Source organism: Daktulosphaira vitifoliae, unplaced genomic scaffold (genome assembly GCF_025091365.1).
Source record: "Daktulosphaira vitifoliae isolate Bord-2020 unplaced genomic scaffold, ASM2509136v1 Scaffold_4, whole genome shotgun sequence".
Classification (NCBI taxonomy): Eukaryota; Metazoa; Arthropoda; class Insecta; order Hemiptera; family Phylloxeridae; genus Daktulosphaira; species Daktulosphaira vitifoliae.
The window spans coordinates 39,119,863-39,141,188 of NW_026099575.1; the positions used below are offsets into that span (position 1 = coordinate 39,119,863).

Sequence of the window (21,326 nt, forward strand, 5' to 3'; positions counted from 1 at the left end):
AATATTCATTTAATAATTTTATTATTAAAGAAAACAGTTATTTATTTGATATTTTGTATAATTTGCATGTAAGTCGGTAATATATCGCCTATTTAAAGATTTTTTAAGCAAAGATCACCTCAGGTACTTAGCAATATTAAATACTTGTAATTTCTGTAAAATAGAATTTTTTATGTTCACTTATAAATAAAAAGTTTCATAATTAATATCAGGTAAAAAAATTGATTTGTAACTTAAATGGTCAAGTTTTATAACACAACAAGTTTAATGTAAATGATAAATGGTTTTATTTATATTCCTTTTAAATTTAAATATTTTACTTAAAATAAAGTTTAAGATACTCAAAAATCTAAAAATTTAAATTTTAAGTAAAAAATACATCTAAAAAAGGAACACAATAATAACTTAAAATCAATGTCATTTACTATTATAATTATATAAGAAAAATGAATTTTTTATATTTGAATTACATTATTGAGTGACTAAATCATCACATTATCTTAAAAATTAAAAAATGTGAAATCAGTTTAAATAATCAGTACCAAAAATTTTAAATATATCATTCATCATAATTTTCAGTTTGACCATTTTCACTGTAGTTTTCTTCACCTCTTTCAGGTTTAGTGTTATAGAATGATGAAGAATTGTATCGTGACCCATTAGCTGGCTCTTCATCAGGTTCTTCTTTTTTAACCATATCTGGATCATATTCTTCATTTGCACTATTGTAGCCGTCATAATCATTATAATTTTCATAATTATCATATTCTAGAACATTTGAAAAATAAATTAAAATATTATATCTGTGTTTAATATCTAAATTTAATTTATTGAAAAATTTCTAAGTGATATTTTAGTTTTTGAAAAAATCACATATATTAAAAAATTAAAATTATAATAATAAGAAAACTAAATTTATTTTAACCAACCATCAACAGGTTCTTGTTTGATATGAACTTTTTCCTCGCGTTCTGAATCATCTTTGTGTTTGTCACGTCTATCTTTGCTTCTATTTAGAAAAAAGAAAATATTAAAAATTTACTTTTATAGTAAAAAAACTATTTAAAATACTTTTCTCGACGATGATGTTCTCTATCCTTACGATCTTTTTTACGTTCACGATCTCTTGAACGGCTGCGTTTTCTTTTTCTTTCACGATCACGATCTTTATCTCTTGATTTAGACACTGGAACTTCTTCAACTTCATCATAATCAACATCTCTAACACGATCTCTACTACGACGTCTTTTACGTTCTCTTGAGCGTCTAGAAAAATATATTTTTTTGTAATAAAATTAATTTTGAAAATAAAATGTACAAGGTTTTTATGAAGTACAATTATTCCAATAAACTAGAATTGAGAAATTTCAAGATTAAAATATGTTCAAAATTTTGTATTGAGAGAATATGTTCTCTTTTAAAAATTTCCAGAAAGTAAAAATTATAATTTTTTAGATATATAACACATATAATTAAAAAATATTAAGACCAATATATTGGTGACACTTTTATCATAACTGACTTGATTACTCACAAATTAAATACAATATTGAAAAAAAAAACCAGGATTGTTGAAATGTATATATTTTTTGATTCATCACTTATAAATTACTTTATAGCATCCATTATAAATAATAGTATCAATTTTATTTTTGTTTGAAGGCAACATACTTATTTAACTATCATATAAAATAGGAAATAATAAAATTAAGAAAATAATGGGTTAATAATAACTATGGACAGTACTTCAGAAAATATAAATATTTTTATACTTGAACAGAAGGAAGTGTGCAGCCAAGATATGTCTAAAAATACTGATAATCTAAATAAATAGTTATATTTACGTTACAAAGAAGTTTACATTTTAAAATGTCTAACTTATTTTTAAGTTCCTATTTTAATTAAAAATTTCATTAAAAAATAATAAGATTGACATTCCTATAATTTATAAGGGATAATGATAAAAAATAATTGATAAATCAAATATATACAATGTATACTCCGAGAATCAAAATTTTTTTTTTTATATTTATTTGGGGCCAACCCTAAATAGTTGGGATTAAGGTGAGAAAAAAGAAGACGAATTCTATTTATTTTGTGAGTAATCGAGTCAGTTATAATAAATAGATTATTCTGTATTTAAAATCATATTGATATTCATATTTAAAAAATATATTAATTCCTAAGGATATATTAAATAATTCCCCTGGTGGTTGGGATTAGAATAGACCACATGTTCATGCCTGTCGTAAGATGCGACTAAAATGGATGTAGTAGTGGGAAGCAGCACTGCTAGAATCAAGTATGAATTTATTTATACTTGAACATGGATGACACTGCGATATAGAAGGCAACGAGAAACCACCATATTAATATCCCAAGTAACAGCAATCAACATGACATCTTCTCAAGTAAAATATTCCCCATTCGGATCTCCGGGTGGGGACTACGAGAGAGGAAAGAAATGTGTAAAGAGTACAAATGCATAGCAACTTGGAACGTAAGAACCTTATTACAATGTGAGAAGTTGGAAAATCTAAAAATGGAAATGAATAGGATGAAAATTGATATCCTTGGAATATTAGAAATAAGATGGCCAAAGTCAGAAGACTTCTGGAGCGGAGACTATAGAATAATACATACAAGAGCATCAGAGAAGAAACCTGGCACTGGAGGAGTAGGGATTATAATAAATAAACCCCTAGGTGAAAAAGTTAAAGGCTATATACAATACGATGATAGAATTATTCTAGTTAAGTTCCAGACGAAACCAAAAGACACAATAGTAGTTCAAGTGTATATGCCAACAAAAAATAGTAGTGACGAAGAGCTAGAAGAAGTATATGAAAATATAGACAAATTAATTGAAAATGTTAAAGGGGAAGAGAATCTGATAGTAATGGGTGACTGGAATACCAACGTGGGGGAAGAATAAGCAAAGAACTTAACGGGTGAATATGGTTTGGGAAAACGAAACGATAGAGAACGCTTATTAGAGTTTTGTGCAAAATACAACTTAAAAGTCACAAACACTTTTTTTAATCACCATTGAAGAAGAAGATACACGTGGGAAATGCCGAAAGATAGAAATAGGTATCAAATAGACTATATCATAGTAAAGAATAGATTTATCTATTCTTACAAATCAAGTAAAAAAAAATAGAAGTTATAAATAGCGACCATAACCTAGTCATGATGAAGTGTAATCTTAAATTTAAAAGAATAATGTGTAAAAAGAAAATGGTGAAAAGGCAAATTAAAAACCTAAGAGGTGAAAAAATCAGGAAACAATATAGTTAATGCACAAATGATGCAATTACTGAAGAATCCCCAGAACCCCAAAACATTAAAGAAAGATGGCAGAACTTGAAAGATACAATCACGAACACTGCTATAAAACTTTTAGCATACAAAAATGTTACAGCGAGAAAGGATTGGATTACAACTGAAGTTGTCAAAATGATAGAGGAAAGAAGGAAATATAAAATTTCGAACAGTATCAAAGGACAAAAAAAAATACAGAATACTGAGGAATCTAGTTATTAGGAAATCAAGGGAAGCAAAAAGAAAAATATCTGGAAGAAGGGTGTAGTGAAATAGAAATCTTTATGAAAACAGGAAGCAGAGAGGAAGCATATAAAATGGTGAAAAAGTTCTTTGGCAAGTATAAAACCAGATCTGGAGGAGTAGACGATAACAATGGAGAAATGTTATATGAACAAAAAGATATAGCCAAATAATAGAATGAATATTTAGAAACTCTGTATGAAGGATAAACAATTAAGGGAAATGAAATAAATGAAGAAGAAGAAGGATACAAAATGGATCCAGTTATGAGGGACGAGTTCGATAAAGCTTTGAAGAATAAAAAAGCAGCAGGAATTGATGGAATACAAGCAATTAAAAACAAATTATTTCAAATTATCAGAGATATATACGTAACTGGTGAATTACCGGAAGATTACGTAAAAAGTATAATTATCCCTATCCCAAAGAAAGCAACAGCGAAAAAATGTGAAGAATTCCATACAATTAGCCTGCTATCCCATGCCTCTAAAATACTAACAATTATATTTCAACGTATTGAATCCAAAATAGAACAATTGCTGACGGAGGACTAATTCGGGTTCAGGAAAAAAATGGGAACGAAAGAAGCAATTTTGGCATCGAGAATAATTATTCAGAAAAGGATTAGAAAGATAAACAAACATTCATAGCTTTTGTGGATATTGAAAAAGCATTTGATAATGTGAATTGGACGTTAATGTTTAACATGATGACAAGAATGGGAATAAAGTATGCAGATAGGAAACTGCTGTATAAATTATATAAAGATGAGGTAGCTGTTGTAAAAATTCATGATAAAGTAAAAGAAGCAAAAATAAATAAAGGAGTTAGACAAGGATGCACACTATCTCCAATTATATTCAAGAAGCAATAGATAAGATAAAAGAAGATACCAATCTAGGGATAAAAATCAACGGTCAGAAGATAAGTATATTGCGCTTTGCTTATGACATAGCCTTAATTGCTGAAAATGAGGAAGATTTAGATCAACTGATGAAAACTATGGATGAAATATTTAGGGATTTGTGTATGAAAATAAACGTGCAAAAAACAAAAGTACTCGTCTGTGGAAGAGAAATAAAGCCAAAGTGCATATAAAACTACGAGGAAACCAAACAGTAAAACAAGTAGATGAATTTGCATACCTGGAGAGCACAATCAGCAATGATGGAAGAAATAGGAGTGAAATAATTAAATGAATCTATCAAGCTAAAATAGCTTTTAACAACAAGAAAAATCTACTTGCATCAAGAAATATTAGCCCAAAAACAAGAAAGAATTTATTGAAAACATATGTATGGAGTATAGCTCTTTATGGATGTGAAACCTGAACAATATCAACACAAAAACAAAAAAGGTTAGAGTAGTTTGAAATGTGATACTATAGAAGAATGTTAAGAATAAGTAGGATGGCAAAGTAATCAATGTAGAGGTACTGGAATGAATAACAGAAGGAAAGAAGTTATTATGGAATAATATAGTTAGGAGACAAAATTAATGGATAGACCAAATAATGCGACACACAAAGGATTGTTAAAACTGATTATAGAAGGAAATGTAGAGAGGAAGACCAAGATTGGAATATATTCAACAGATAATAAAAGACCAAGGATGCAACTCATATGTAGAAATGAAAAAGAAAGATAATAGAGAAGAATGGAAGATGGCTGCAAACCAATCCACGAATTAAAACCATAGACAGATAAATATAACGTAAATTGTTTGATTTATATTAGCTTCTACAAACTGATATATCACAGAAATGTTTTTTTAAATGTTTATAAAGGATATTTGTCTGTTGTGTCAAAAAATTATAAGTAAATATTACAAGGTTTGTTTTGACTTTTTAAAAATGTCGTATGTAATTCTATAAATCTTGTAAATTGACATATCAGTTTTTAGAAAATGATCACATAATATATTGTTTTATTTTTATTCTTTAAGAATGTAATGTTTTAAAATACTTTTATTTTAAAACCTCAATATTTTATTGTAAAAAGCCTTTTAGTATCAATTATAAAATAAATAAAAAACTACGGAATTAAATCAATCATGATATAAAAATAATCACTTACGATTTTGTATGATGTCGTTTTCTTTCTCGATCTCTACTACGAGGTCTTCTATCACGTTCACGATCTCTATCCCTATCACGATAATCACGTTCTCGATCTCTTTCCATAGTTACACTACGTCCTGAGCGACCACTAGCCATTTCACGAGCATATCTCTCTCTTTCACGTTCATTATCTTCTCTTCCTGAGTGCTTAAGATTAACCTCTGGTCCACCTCGTCTTGTGCCTCCTAATCCACCTCCTTAATATAGAAATAAATTTATTAGGCATCATACTAATGATGATATTGAAAGAACAGATATTTTTTCATATAATAATAAAAACAATAATAATAATTTAATTAAAATATTTTATAATGTAGTTCATAAAATTTAAAATAAAATAATGGTTTTTTATTTTTAGAATAAATAAATAAATTCAAGGTTGTGTAACTGGACGGTTTCTGTATTATAATATTAATATCCTTGTTATTAAATTAGTGATCATCATTGTTACTTATTATTTTCATTAATAAACAAATTATAATATTTATATATATATATAAAACAAAACTAAATGAATACATTCTTACCTAATCTCCTAGGAAGCCATCCTTTGACTGTGCGGGCTCTTTCAACATCAACCAATACACGGCGTCCATCAATTTTTTTTCCATCAGCATGTTTATATGCAGCTATAATATTATTTGGGGAAAATAATTAAACTGCTCTTAAGCTTTTAGATAAATTATATTATCTGTTATTAATTTTACACTTTAAAATCTATTCCCAATAATTTAATTAAATAAGAAATTTAAGAAGTTTGTTATGTATTTTATGCACTTTAATATAGATTTTTATTTGACTGAATCTTCAAGAATATAATTCATCAGCTTTTAGTAATACCGAAATTAGGCCTTACCAACCTTAAATGAAGAATAATAAATAAAACCCACATAGAAAACATTAAGATATTAAAATCAAATAGTTAAGTACCTACCGGCTACTAATTATACTTATTTGTTATTTCCCATATTGTTATAAGCGCAGTTTGTACTCCCAAGTGAATCCACGAATTATGATTGGTTGATTTATACAATTAAATTTGTGTTGTTTACTTTACCTGGGACGCCAATACTTACAAAATGGGCGCAAATATTTGTAAAGTCTTTCTTATAAATAAGAAAAAGTAGAAACTAACAACCCAGTGTGAAATAAAAATTGTAAAAAAGAAAGAAAAAACTAATTTAATACAAGAAGTTCACTAGTTACCTTCCACTATATTCACAATACTTTACCTTTTAAATAAAAAATTACTTTTTACATTACAGTTTACCAATTTCTGTAATGTCCCTGAACTATTATTATGAAAATAAATTTACAATATATATTCCTACAGTGGAAGCTTCACGAATTTTAAAAGAAAACTTAACTTGTTATTCATTTAATCTTAGAAAATATGTTGATAAGAACCAATGGAAACTAAATGAATGATTTTAACTTTCTTGTAATTTGTATGTTGGGCTTACCACACATACAAACCTATTATCAACAAAGTCGTCTATGTATTATCACAGGGTCAATATAAGAAGCTCCAATCAGCGAGCTCTTCACAGTTCACTGTATCAAGAATAAAATACAATTATTAAAACTGTACCTGAATATTTTTGTAATTAAAATTTGAATTTTTTTTTTGAAATATGCGCAAGAACAGAATAACCAAAAAAAAGAAGTGGCGAGCATTTAGATTTAATTCATCAAAATTTTGAAGTATCTCATTTAGCTTACGTGTTGAAAATTTGCAAAATATATGATCTTAACATTCGCCATTCAAGATAGTCGACTCAAATATTGAGCAAAAAGTAAAAGTAAATAATTAGTTGATACTTACAATGCATATCACGCTCATATTCATACTCAATGAAAGCATACCCCCTTGGTTTACCATCAATCTTGTTATGTATGACCACGATCTAACAGGTATTTTAAGCAAAAATTAATAAGACAATTATATTAATGTATACTTATATCTAAAATAAATTTTATTATTATAATAATTACCTTTTTTATAGGGCCATAAAGTTCAAATTCTCTACGTAACTTTGATTCTGATGTATCATAGTTCTAAAAAGAAAAAAAATTTGGATCAATTACAAAACCTTTAAAAATACACAATTGATGGTTTTTTATGAAAAGCTCAAAATTAACTAAATACAATTGAATTTATTTAATGGATATTAAAAAAATTCCAAAGAGCTTATTAGTACAATTAGTTATTTCAAAAGAAACAAAGTTTCGAGTATTAGTATGAACAGTACATTAAAATATATATTTTCCAATATATCTCAATACTATCATTTAAAATTTTAATTATAAATTGAATATCAAATATATCATGTTAGACAGATAAAGAGTCTAACCCACATGTCTGGCTGTTTCTGTTAATGTTAAATCTATTAAAGTCATTTTATATCTGACCCCCAATAAAGAAATTTATTTTGAATTTCATTAAGTATTTAATTGTTTTTGTTGGTATATACATTTTTAAATTATCTGCAAAAAGAAGATGACTGGCATTAAAAAATTATCAACATTAATAAAAGTTTAAAATAAAATAGGTGATAAATAATCAACTTTGTTGGACACCAAATGGTATTTTAATAGAGAATTGTTAAGTTTTACTATTTGAGTTTGTACAGACAAATATGATTGTTACAAGATAAAAGAATCTATACCTAATTTGTGCAATTTTCTAATTAATAGTGTACAGTTACAGAAAATAATTTTTTAGATTTATTAAATGGCATCAAATTTATTACTCATAGCAGCAATAGTTTCAATTAACAATGTATAAAATATAATTAAGTTAGGATAAATTTATTTCTTTTTTTTAAACTATGCTGTTCATTATTTAATGTATACCTTAATGTCTTTTTCCTAGCCATTATTCCAACTACTTAGGGTAATCTATCATTCTCCTAAACTTCTACTTGACATGATCTCCCACATCATCAATGTAAATGAGGTGTCCTCATATCGCATTTAATCACATCCCCCCATGTTTTTTTTTTTTTTTGGTCTTCCTCTACCTTTTTTTTCATTTCCATAACTCTTCTCATACCTTACAATTTCTCTCTGCTCATAATATGCCCAAACCTTACCTAATAATGAAAGGAAAGGGTTCTGTTTAAAAAGGAATTTTCCCAAAACCAACTATTGTGTACACATAATTTTTTTCAACTAATAACCTTAGTTTTGAAGTTAAAAAAAAAAAACTATAGCAACATTTTTTTTTTGCCTATTCTAAGGTCCCCCTATAAATAAAATATTTATTTTGTGTAATTTTAGCTAAAAATGAAAAGTTGGGTCTGACAGGGTTAAATTGTCCATTGAAAATTTATTAGTTATGTAAAAAATTAATGCTCACAAAATTCATTAACCTAACTTTAAATTTAGTAAAACAAACTATATAAAACATATTTTTAATATTATAACAAATCATTGAATAGTTTCAAAAAATAACAACATGCAATTATAAAGATAACATTCATAAGATAGCTTCAGTACTTTACTTTATAAGATTACTAGAATAGGTATAGGAGAGATATAGACATCAATAAAAATTGCACATAAAAATTAAAGAATTTAAGAACTGTAAAAATGTACTGAGCTTTAAAATACAGGAAATTATATCTGTACCTTATATCCTAAAGCTGATAAGTCATAAAAATTGATTTTTTATAATTTGATTAGAGGAAGATGTTTTCTTTCATAATCCAAAAAATTATATATCAATGTTATTAAAATATGTTTTTTAAATGTCAAAAATGTCTATTTCCATTAGACATTATTAAAAATACAGTATACAACTTAGAAATAATTCAATTGTCTTTATATAGATCAATAAAAAGAAGAGTTAACAAATTTTTTGGCTACAATTATTATTTAAGAAAATATGAATTAAATGTATTAACCTAACAATTTTTGAAATCCTAAATTTGTTATAAAACATACAATCATATAATGCATTAACTTTTTTAATTATATCACTACTAAAAAAAAAACCTAGCACAGGGGGGTCACAGCACAGTGGTGACGTGGCATAGTAGGATCAAGTATAATGATATCTATGAGTGAAAAAGTTGTCATTTTAAATCCCCCCTGTGAGCAGGTAAAGGGTCAGATTTATAAAAAAAAAATATACCATATGATAGGTAAAGACATCAAGCATCTATAAAAAAAATAAAGTATATTGATTTGTTCATTTTTGAAAAAGTTATGGCAGTTTTAGGTAAAAAAAAATTTTTTAATTTTTAATTTTTTTTGGAGGTTTACCCCATTTACGGGGAACGAGGGAAATTTTTTCAATTTTTGAGGGTAATGCCTTCGATTACATGCAATTTGTGATTTTCTGACAAATCTTTGAAAGAAATCGATTCGGTGAGAGTTGAGAAAAAGTGGTAACAGACACAAAAAAAAAAAAAAACACATCATAGTAAAACCAATACCTTCTCAGCTTCGCATCAAAGCTAAAAAAGTTTGTCCAATCTAAAGAAATAATAATTAAAAAGTTTTAAGTTAGACTTAAAAAAAATGTATTACTTACAATTCTGGCAACAAACAATGTTTTAAATGGATCAGTAGTAGCGTTTGGAACAGAATGAGGTTCCCCTATAATATATAAAAAAAAAACAATGATATAAATAGTTAAAAGCAATTAAATCTAAGTGTTATCAGATATATTATATGAACTAAGACATAAAATGAAATTAAAAAAAAATTTAACTTACATAATGCAATTTCTTGTTCTAACTTGTAAGCAACTTGCTCGGCTTTTTCTCTTCGTCGTCTTTCCAAACGTTCTTCTCTAGTTTCAATTTTTGTAGGAGGAGGAGTTTCTTCCGGTTCCTAAGATGTTATTTAACATTAATTGTAGCTAATCAATAGAGTTATTAAATACATACTTCAAATAAGTCTATGAAACTCCCAACACCTAGATAGCCTCTAGTTTTTTTCTCATATGGCAATTTGACTACAGGTGGTAAGTAAGGAATAGGATCTCTCGGCGCAAAAAGCGCAAGTAAGTTAGGTGGTAGAAATTGAGTCATGGTAAATAAAATTCACAAATAGTCCGAAAACCTAATAATTAACAACTAGTACAATTTTCATTTTGGATTAACAAAAAACTCTTTTGAAATTTTAATTATGACTTAATCGACTAAAATAATAAGAATTAAGACAGTCAATATAATATCCAAAAACAAGAGTATCACAACATCTACAAAAACAAAGCGTATTTGATACACACATTAAACTTCACAAAACATCGTGGAGTATAGTACAACTACACCAATTTATTATATATGTATTAATACTAATCACCGTATAATATACAAACTCTACTGGATTAATATTTGATAAATGATAAATGAAGCAGAAATGAAACTGTATATATTCTGCGAGTATATGCGGATATTATATCATCTGCGCAACGCAACCCGACCGTATTCTAAACACTACAGTTTTTAACAATGGCGCTAGATAGCTTCAAATAATTTTGTATTAAGATGTATTCTTCATTTCCCAAATAGCCTTATACAGTAAAATCATACGCTTAATACACAACGTCTTTGGCGGTATATTTATATTTCCATGAAATAACTCTGGAATAAACATGAACAGGTTATGTTTGATATTAGTAAAAATTGTTATTATGATTAGGCAAAATTTTTAAATCTAAGTAAAGAAGAGACTACAAAACGTTGCGTTTAAAATATTTGTTCATTGAACAGAACTTTTTTTGGTTTTTGAAAATTACTTTTAATATTTTTTTAAATAATAGTTATTAATGTACTATGGATTGTATTATTAACAAAAGAAACTGGATCCCTGGTAACTTCAAGAATGTTCCAGAAACTGGAAATCCAGGTTTTAAATACATTTTTTTAAATATTAAATTTCCTTTCTTAGTAACATACTGTTACAAAACACATTCACATTTTTTGATATAAAATGTAGGTCAATTTGATATTATTCAACATGGATGGACTCCAGTGACTACTTCAACATCAGTGCTTGGCATTCAATTTGACTCTGGGGTGGCTGTGGCAGCAGATGTATTGACTTCTTATGGATCAATGGCTTGCTTTCAAAATAATCCGAGAATATTAACAGTTTGTATAATTACTTTTTAATTTATGTTTTTTTGATGGTTAAAACTGGTTAATTTGCATAGTTTTACAAATTGAATGTCTGATTTAAGTAGTCATTGACATATTATAAAACTTTTATTACATTAGATTACTACATATCATATTTTTAAATTATTAGCATAACTAAGAAAACTAAATCCTCCCAAAAGTTAAAAAAAATTATGTAAATAATTTTATATTAAGAGTTAAAATTTATTATTTTGATGATAAATTTTTAGAATTTAAAAATTTTATCAAAACTATCTTGTCTAGTTAAGTACATTATTGGTCTAACCCAACACAATCAGATATAACTGACACATTTTATAAATTTCTATCTGCTGAAATTTAAATTATAAATTTGGGTAACTAAGATTGTATGTTTTGCGTTTTTTTTTTTTTTTTTGTTAGTCATACAAAAATTTTTAAAAAGTGAAATGACATCGGCTTCCCACCTCCAAGAGTCTTTGGCTAGCCAAATAATAATTTAATAAAGTAGCATTTTTCTAGAAAACATACTTTTAAATTTGTATTGAAGTTTTAGTTGTCTTATTAGATACATAATGTATATGAACCAAATATGCATCCTAGATCACTAAAATTGTTGATTTTCATGTATAATAATAAACTTATGTGAAATTTTATAATAAGTTTTTTTTTATAAAAAAAACATTATCTTAAAGTTTAATTCCTTATATTTTTATTTTAAGTATAATAGTTTTCAAGATAATTACAAAAAACTAGAAAACTACCTCATACATCAAATATTTAACCCTTTTGTAACATGTGTAAGGGCTGATCAATTGTGACTAAATTTTTTACATCTTTTAGAAGTAATAGAACAAATTTAGTGTTATCATTTAAAATATGAAAAACTTACCACTTTAAATAAGACCACTCAAGTATACATTTTTAGAATATTTTCACCGCAACAAGTAGTTTTTAACTATATTAAAATTATCTATATATTGTGATTATAATAAGTTAAATAATACCCTGATATATGACCTAACTATGTTACCTTGTTAGAATGATCAAATTTTTTAGTTTGCGATTAGCAATAGTAATTTAGTAAAAATTATGTTTTGGATCAATCTTAATCAAGGGAAATGTTTTTAGGTTAATAGGAATATTCTGTTAGCTGCAGCTGGTGAATATTCTGATTTTCAGTATATTCGTGATCTAATTGAACAGAAAAATAGTGCTGAAGAATGTTTAAATGATAGCATATTAATGAAACCAAAATCATTATATACATGGCTTTCTCGAGTGTTATATAACAGAAGAACCAAAATGAAGCCATTATGGTCCACATTTTTAGTAGCGGGTATACAAGAAAATGAGCCATTCTTAGGTGAAATTGACAAATTAGGTACAGCATTTTCTGATGAACAAATTGCAAGTGGATATGGTGCTTATATTGCATTACCTTTGCTTCGACAAGCTATTGATGAAAAACGCCTAAAATCCAACTCAAAACTCAGTAAAGAAGAAGCTGTAGAGTTATTAAAAAAATGTATGGAAGTTTTATATTACAGGTAATATATCAATCACTCATATTATATTAATTACAAAGTATTAGTGTGCTCAAATATATATAATTTTCAAGATATATTTTTTGTATAATAGAGATGCGAGAAGTCATGATAAATATCAAATTGGAATAATAACAAATAATTCTGTTGAAATACATGATCATGTATTATCACCCAGATGGGAAGTTGCAAAACTGGTACAAGGATATGAGTGAAGTTTCATATTACAGTATAAACTTCAGCTATTTAATATTTACCTTAATTATAATAGAAATTGTTATCATTATCACTTTTTTTATATATATATAAATTTTCAATTAATTAAACTTACAATAAACTTATATTCTGTATTAATAAAATAATAATTTACTTTCAAACTTAATTAAATTTTTTTTTATAGCTTAATAAGTGATTTAACCCAAGATGTTATAATTCACACCTTATTACTAGGCTCTGAAAATTTATTACATGTCTGATACTTGCCCTTCTAAGTAAGTAGAGTTGTTTAGGTTTTTGATATCTTCTTTTTCAGGAAAACATTTCATCCAAATTATTAGATCTTAATGTGGCCATGGTATCACATTCACTCATAATGTGAAATGAATCTTCCTCTTCTGTTCAACATTTCCTGCACAGTCCTGTCGCTTTCATTGTGATAATATGTTTAAGCAGAAAACCGTGTTTTGTTAGTAGTCCAGTCAAAGTACTTATTTGATATTTAGTCATGTAATTAAAATCCCTCAGTAGTAGATTGAAAGTCTTGATTAACATTTTTGATTGTCTGGGTATCGCCATATTTTTCTGTATTTTTCTCTACATCAGTTTTTGGTAGTACTTTGAAGGATTGTTCTGTGAGTCCTACCACTGGTTTCAGTGCAACATAAGTTTTTCCTTTACCTTTCCTAGCTAAAAAGTATGATTTTTCATTACCAGTCACACCACTGCGTCCTGGTACCCATGCCAGTATAACTTTATTGAACCTTGTTAGTGATTTTTAAAGTTTTCCTGCATCGAGAACTAGCCTTGAAGTCACCTGGTTATTACTAAGTGCCTTCAGATCAGCTTGACTATCATTTAAGATGTTATGTTCCTTTTCTTAAATATTAGTAAATTCAACTACTACTAGTATTGCTGGAGCACAGGGTTTTGTGCCTATTGACATGCTGATATTTATGCGAAGTTTTAAATTACAAACCCTCCTTTCCTAGTTGGGTGGTTTATATTCCATTCCCTGCGTTTTAACATCACAATTTTGTAGGAGATGTTATTTTGGAAAACAGGCCTGATACTGTCGGAAGGATATTCTAATATACTCTGGTCTATCTCTTTTAGTTTTTACCATGTTCTATGGTGTCGCTATCCATAGCCCACATACCTAAGTTATGGAGTCTTAGTACTGTAGCTTTGGCATGAGCTTTAACCTCTAGGTGTAAAGGGGGTATTAATAGTTCAATTAGTGCCTTTATTGCCACCGTTGGTGTGGTTCTTATCAATTCAGTAATGGCTATAGCAGCCATTCTTTGAATGCGTTTAAATTCTTTTTTGGCTGTAACAAATGTTGTTCTGGTTCACCAAATCAAGACACCATACAAAATCATAAGTTTAATCATTGAAGTGTATAGCCAATACATAACTTTTGGTTTAAGACCCCAAGTATTTTTCAGAGTTCTGCTGCATGTTCACAATATAGCCATGGTTTTTTTGATTCTTGTCTCAATATGTGATTTTCATTTTAGCTTACTTTCTAGGATAATACCTAACTAAGTATTTTACCTCCGACTTAATACCAATTTCTTGTCAATTCAGGCAAAGTGTATTAATGCTGTCAAGTTTGGTTCTAAAAAGGTCTAAAGATTATCATTATATAAGGTGTATAAAAAGTGTTGATAATAAGGTACTTTCGAGTGATGATGATGCGAAAAAAAGGTGGAAAGAGTATTTTGAAAAATTACTGAATGAGGAATATCTAAAATAGACATTAGAGGATATCTCGAGAAACGAAATATTAGTAGATTTAATTAGTGAGAAAAGATTATGGGAGTCTGTGGCATCAATGAAAAAGTATAAAACATTAAAATGAAGTACCAATAGAAGTATGGTAAATATTCGGCGGTTTTTGAAGGAACTTTTTAATAAAATTTAATTAGAAGGGAAATGTCAATAGAATAATGGAATAGCATTGTGGTGCCGATATTTAAAGGTAAAGGAAACATACAGGAGTGTGGAAATTATAGAGGCATAAAGCTTATGAATCATAGTACGAAAGTTTTGAAAAAGGTAAGAGAATAAATAGATAAGAATTAAGAAATCGGTATTTAAAAACCAATTTGTATTTATACCTGGTAAGTCAATAATGGAGCCATTATTTTATATGAGATAACTAATAGAAAAGTATAGGGAAAAGAAGAAAAAGTTGTGTATGGTATTTATAGATTTGGAGAAAGCATATAATAGAGAACGGAGAGAGGTTTGGTTCTGTGGGCACCAATGTTCTATTTTAAGCCCTTACTTATTTTTTATAGTGATGGATGAAATTATTAAAGAAATACAAAGAGAGGTGCCGTGGTGCATGTTGTTTGCTGACGATATAATGTTAATAGGATAAAATAGAGAGGACATTAATCAAATGCTAGAGGTATAGAGATTAGTTCTTGAAGAAAAGGGTTTAAGAATAAGTAGAAGACAGCGTATATAAAGTACGAGTTTGATTAAGGAGAGCACAAGGTAGGTGAAATGAAGAGATCAGTAACGATAAACGAGGGCGTATTAGGAGATGTGGAAAGTTTTAAGTATTTAGGATCAGTTGTGCAAAAGAATGGTAGTATTGACGAGGCGTATGACATAGGATTCAATGTGGGCGGTTGAAGTGGAGAAAAGCATCTGGTGTGTTTTGTGATAAAAAATTCCGCGGCTGAAAGGTAAGTTCTATAAGAATCTAGTGAGACCAGATTTAAAAATAATATAAATTTTTTTTATTATTAACATTAAAAAAAATCACAAATTCTTCTTTAAATTCAATTCTTTGCCTTTATCCTAATTACTCTGAGTCGGACAGCCTTATCCTAAATTTCCACTTGACACAATCTATGACTGTAGTGAGAGCAGCTTTGATGTATGGTCTAGAGCAGTGGTCGGCAACCGGCGGCCCGCGGGCCGGATACGGCCCGCGTGGCTATTGAATACGGCCCGCTTTAAATTCTAAATCGACTAATTTAATTGAATATCATTTTGTATAAATATAATTGAACGTTGCGTTTTTGGTACGGGTATTTTATATAAGTCATATTATTATTTTAAGTTTTAGATAGTATTTTTTTGCATAATAAATAATGTAATTATAAATTTTTTTTTTTTATCTGGCCCGCGAACTCTTTTTAATTTGTAAATGTGGCCCGAGAATTAAAAAAGGTTGCCGACCACTGGTCTAGAGTGTTGGAATGTTGACAAAAAAGTAGAGCAGAGAATGAGTGTAGCAAAGATGAAAATGGTTAGATTGATGCGTGGAGTGTCTAGAGAAGATAAGATAAGGAACGAACATATAAGAGGGAATATAGGTGTCAATCGTGAATAAGATGAGAGGAAATAGACTTCGATGGTTTGATAATGTAATGAGTAGAAAGGAATCGGAAGCTGTAAGAACAATTATAAAAATGAATGCAGAATAATTGAATAATTACACTATTTAAAATCAATTTCATACTAAATTTAATTACTATAATAAGTAATTATGTAATTATTATGTATTATATGTATAAATAAATAATATTGTAATTTATACAGAGAAGTTATAAAAATAATAAAGTAGTCATATAATTTTTTATTTTAATACGTATAAAAATTTAAATGGCTTGATGCATTACTCTTCAATAAAAAAAAATAGATGGNCATTGCATAGTAGGGTCCAGTATAGATTTAATCTGACAGTGATTAAAATCACTATCATAAGAAACGCTTCGATGCAAATCTGTAGATAGTGTTTAATTTATAAAAAAAAAATTTGTTAAAATAGCATATTTTTGAATACGGTAGCCTTCTATGCGCATAGAAGATAAGTCGTCGGGACAAATTTTTTTTTTTTATTTTATAGTACATAAAACAAGCTTTAATTTGATATATGTTTAAAGGACGCAGTATTTCCGGAACATTTTCAAAAGTTCAGTTGAAAAAGATCTATGTTTTTTACAATATTTTAAGTTTTGAACGCCCCCTATATAAGGGGAAATTGTCCAATTTTAATAAAAAGTATGTCAAATGAAAGATGTACTTATAATGTATTTAGAAAAAAAAAATTTGTGCTGATATATACATTTTTCAAAAAGTTATAGCATTTTTAAGTAGAAAATTTAAAATCGAAAATTTTAACAAAAAATAGTGTTTTTTTAAATACGGCAGCAGTTTAAATGTAGAAGATAAAGTGTCGGGACAAATTTTTTTTTTTATTTTATAGTACATAAAACNGACAAATTTTTTTTTTTCATTTGATAGTATATAAAATAAGCTTTAATTTGATATATGTTTAAAGGACGCAGTATTTTCGGAACATTTTCAAAAGTTCAGTTGAAAAAGTTAATTTTTGTAAAAAAGGTGCTATTTTAAATCCCCCCCAATCAGCAGGGGAAATTGTCCAATTTTAATAAAAAGTATGTCAAATGAAAGATGTACTTATAATGTATTTAGAAAAAAAAAATTGTGCTGATATATACATTTTTCAAAAAGTTATAGCATTTTTAAGTTGAAAATTTAAAATCGAAAATCGAAAATTTTAACACAAAAATAGTGTTTTTTTAACTACGGCAGCCGTTTAAATGTAGAAAAAAAAGTGTCGGGACAAATTTTTTTTTTTCATTTTGTAGTACATAAAATAAGCTTTAATTTGATATATGTTTAAAGGACGCAGTATTTCCGGAACATTTTCAAAAATTAAGTTGAAAAAATTAATTTTTGTAAAAAAGTTGCCATTTTAAATCCCCCCCAATGAGCAGGTTAAGTGATAGATTTTCAAAAAAATGATATCAAATGAAAGGTAAATATCTAAGGTTTTAGTATAAAAAAAAATTATGTTGATTTGTTGATTTTTCAAAAAGTTATGGAAGTTTTAAGAAAAAAAAGTGAAAAAATTTCGAAAATTAGCGATTTTTAAATTTGTAATTTTTTTGGATATTTCCCCCATTTGCGGGGAACGAGGGAATTTTTTTCAATTTTTAAGGGTAATGTCTTCAACTAGATACGATTTCTGATCTTTTGACGTATTTTTGAAAGAAATCGGTCCAGTGAGAGCTGAGAAAAAGTGGCAACAGACATAAAAAAAAAAACATCATAGTAAAATTAATACCCTCTCAGCTTCGCATCGATGCTAATAATCTTACATTTAGATCTTCTTTTTCAATCGGTGCTACATAAGGTTCTACAATTTATTATATAAATATAGTAATATACAGTAATCTATTATTTTTGAAATGAATTCTTTTCTAACACTGATTTATACTTATATATAAGGGTATATTTATATTTTCAAAATAAATCTTTAAGGTGTCTTCAAATATTCTCTTTTTATTATAAAAATAAGTAAATTTCTTTTCTTTATAATTTTGATATAATAACAAGTCCTAAAAGTATATAAATTAACTCAAAAAAAAAAAAAAATTAACTTAAATTAAAAATATATGTCAGGTAAAAGAGCTACTTGAAAATATCTTTTTTTGGCCAGCTCATATTTCTTTTATACAATGAATAAATATTTTTATGTTTTATTTTTAAAATTTTAAAATAAATGGAGGAATTATTAATGTTTATGAGTTTTTTATGTACATAGTTTTTTTATGTATGATAAAATGTACAGAAAAGAAATTTGATTACAAATTGTTTTTTTGGCGTTTTTATTTACCCTTACCTGCCCCCACAATAAGGGATTAAAATGGCAACATTTTTACAAAAAATTAACTTTTGAAAGTGTTCGAAAAGTCTGACACTTTTATATATATCTTAAATTAAAGCTAATGTAATATACTTTATTATGAAAAAAAAAAATTCGGACTTTATTTTGTTTGCGACAAAATTGTAGCAAATGCTATTTTTGTGTGAAAATTCTCGATTTTATATTTTACATTTTTAACTTTATAATGCTATAACTTATTGAAAAATATATGTACCATACAATTTTTTTATAAGAAATATTATTTATAAACCTCTTTCATTCGACATACTTTTTTTTTAAATAAAACCATTTCCCTATATACAGAGGGCCCACCACTCACTGACAACTTAAATAACTTTTGATCCAGTTAATATTTTTAGTTGATTTTTTTTTTAAATAATAGTTATACGTTAGGTCTATAGCTATATCTCAATAATTATTTTTTTTACATTTTATTAAAAATATTAATTATTTTTAAATTTTAAATAAAATGTAAAAAAAAAAACTAAGATAGCTATTTTGTAGAGTAGAATTTAAGAAAAATTTTAGTAAAAAAATATCTTATTAATATTCAGTAGTAAATATTCTGTAGCGTTTTGAAGTTTGTGAAAATTTGAATTTTCATGTACTATTTTACGGTATTAAACATTGAAATACGTATTGAGAAAAGGACAGAAGAAAACGCTATCTTTTCAATATACTTTTGAATAAGAATGGTAAGTAATAATTGCCTTATCTAATTTCTTATTAACAATATTATTTCTTATTAACAATATCATGGCAATTAATGCCAAGTTTGTAATGTATACACATTATCATCATATGTATACACAGTAATCATGAAAAGATAGCGTTTTCTTCATCAAAATTCAAATTTTCACAAAATTCAAAACGCTACAGAATATTTACTACTGAATATTAATAAGATATTTTTTTACTAAAATTTTTCTTAAATTTTACTCTACAAAATAGCTATCTTAGATTTTTTTTTTACATTTTATTTAAAATTTAAAAATAATTAATATTTTTAATAAAATGTAAAAAAAATAATTATTGAGATATAGCTATAGACCTAACGTATAACTATTTTTTAAAAAAAAAATCAACTAAAAATATTAACTGGATCAAAAGTTATTTAAGTTGTCAGTGAGTGGTGGGTCACTCTGTATATTTATATATTATATATATATTACACTTATAAATCATAAAACTTGTAGTCAGGATATAAATAATGAAATAAGAGATCATGTAGCTTTTGGAATAATCCATTAATTTTTTAAAATTAAACACTATCGAAAGATTTGTATTAAAGCATTTTTTATGATAGTGATTCTAACCACTGTCAGATATCTATACTGCTGTGTTAAGCGAAAAAAGGATAACTCCAGTCAACATGATTTTTCAGGAACGCAAAAAAACATTTTTAACAGTAAATCAAGATACCCTTTTTTCCCAATGTATGAGCATAAGTCAAAAGACGGTAACTCCATTATTTTTTATGTTTTATACCAAGTTTTTGTTTAGTATTTGGATTTACCGTGTTTTCGCTTACAAAACATCAAATGTATTGAATTTACCGTACATTTTCTTATTTTATATTTCAATTTTAGATGGGTTTTAATAGGAAATATGCTATTTTTATATCAAAACTCGGCGTAAAACCACTAAATTTACCTATAGAAACAAAAAAAAATTTTTTTTTTATTTTGGAGTTATCCTGTTTTTGCTTAGCACGGCAGTATACGGACCCAACTATGCAACGTTACACTGCGGCGTGATCCCACTGTGCTACCATTTTTTTAATTTTATGACAAACTTTACACATACACGATTAACAAAACAAACGTGTTGCTTGTTTGGCTAACAAATAGCAACTTGTAAATAATTATATAAAAGCATTTTTTAGGATGGAGCAAAGTAAAATTAGCACTTGTAAAACTTTTAACCTAGGTAAGCTTACGCAATATAAGTACATTAAAATTATTTATTTTTGACAAAATTTGCATCCCTTAAATAACAAATTTAAGCTTATGTCAGAATTTATTTTATGGATGAAAATAGTTAAT

General features: G+C 27.0%; 2 protein-coding genes across 2 annotated transcripts; one reads left to right on the forward strand and one right to left on the reverse strand.

Annotated features, from left to right (window-relative positions):
* Positions 1 to 401: 401 nt before the first annotated feature.
* LOC126906417 (U1 small nuclear ribonucleoprotein 70 kDa) lies at positions 402 to 11,149 on the reverse strand. The gene is made up of 10 exons (XM_050687024.1): positions 10,585 to 11,149; positions 10,411 to 10,528; positions 10,227 to 10,291; positions 7,682 to 7,744; positions 7,512 to 7,593; positions 6,214 to 6,315; positions 5,643 to 5,883; positions 1,072 to 1,266; positions 930 to 1,009; positions 402 to 768 (listed from the first exon to the last, which is right to left on the reverse strand). Exons 1-10 carry the CDS (start codon positions 10,726 to 10,728, stop codon positions 560 to 562), a joined length of 1,299 nt encoding a protein of 432 aa, XP_050542981.1. The 5' UTR covers positions 10,729 to 11,149; the 3' UTR covers positions 402 to 559.
* Positions 11,150 to 11,334: 185 nt separating this feature from the next.
* Positions 11,335 to 13,723, forward strand: LOC126906418 (proteasome subunit beta type-4). Its single transcript, XM_050687025.1, has 4 exons — positions 11,335 to 11,548; positions 11,639 to 11,793; positions 12,931 to 13,349; positions 13,441 to 13,723. Exons 1-4 carry the CDS (start codon positions 11,476 to 11,478, stop codon positions 13,559 to 13,561), a joined length of 768 nt encoding a protein of 255 aa, XP_050542982.1. The 5' UTR covers positions 11,335 to 11,475; the 3' UTR covers positions 13,562 to 13,723.
* Positions 13,724 to 21,326: the final 7,603 nt, after the last annotated feature.

What these genes read in the sequence shown, in the direction of transcription:
- LOC126906418 (XM_050687025.1), top strand. Translation starts at nt 11,476, where the DNA reads ATGGATTGTATTATTAACAAAAGAAACTGGATCCCTGGTAACTTCAAG. An exon ending in ATAATCCGAGAATATTAACA is followed by an intron (nt 11,794 to 12,930) that starts GTTTGTATAATT and finishes AAATGTTTTTAG; the next exon opens with GTTAATAGGAATATTCTGTT. An exon ending in ATGGAAGTTTTATATTACAG is followed by an intron (nt 13,350 to 13,440) that starts GTAATATATCAA and finishes TTTGTATAATAG; the next exon opens with AGATGCGAGAAGTCATGATA.
- LOC126906417 (XM_050687024.1), bottom strand. Translation starts at nt 10,728, where the DNA reads ATGACTCAATTTCTACCACCTAACTTACTTGCGCTTTTTGCGCCGAGA. An exon ending in TTTATGGCCCTATAAAAAAG is followed by an intron (nt 7,594 to 7,681) that starts GTAATTATTATA and finishes AATACCTGTTAG; the next exon opens with ATCGTGGTCATACATAACAA. An exon ending in GAACATCATCGTCGAGAAAA is followed by an intron (nt 1,010 to 1,071) that starts GTATTTTAAATA and finishes TTTTCTAAATAG; the next exon opens with AAGCAAAGATAGACGTGACA.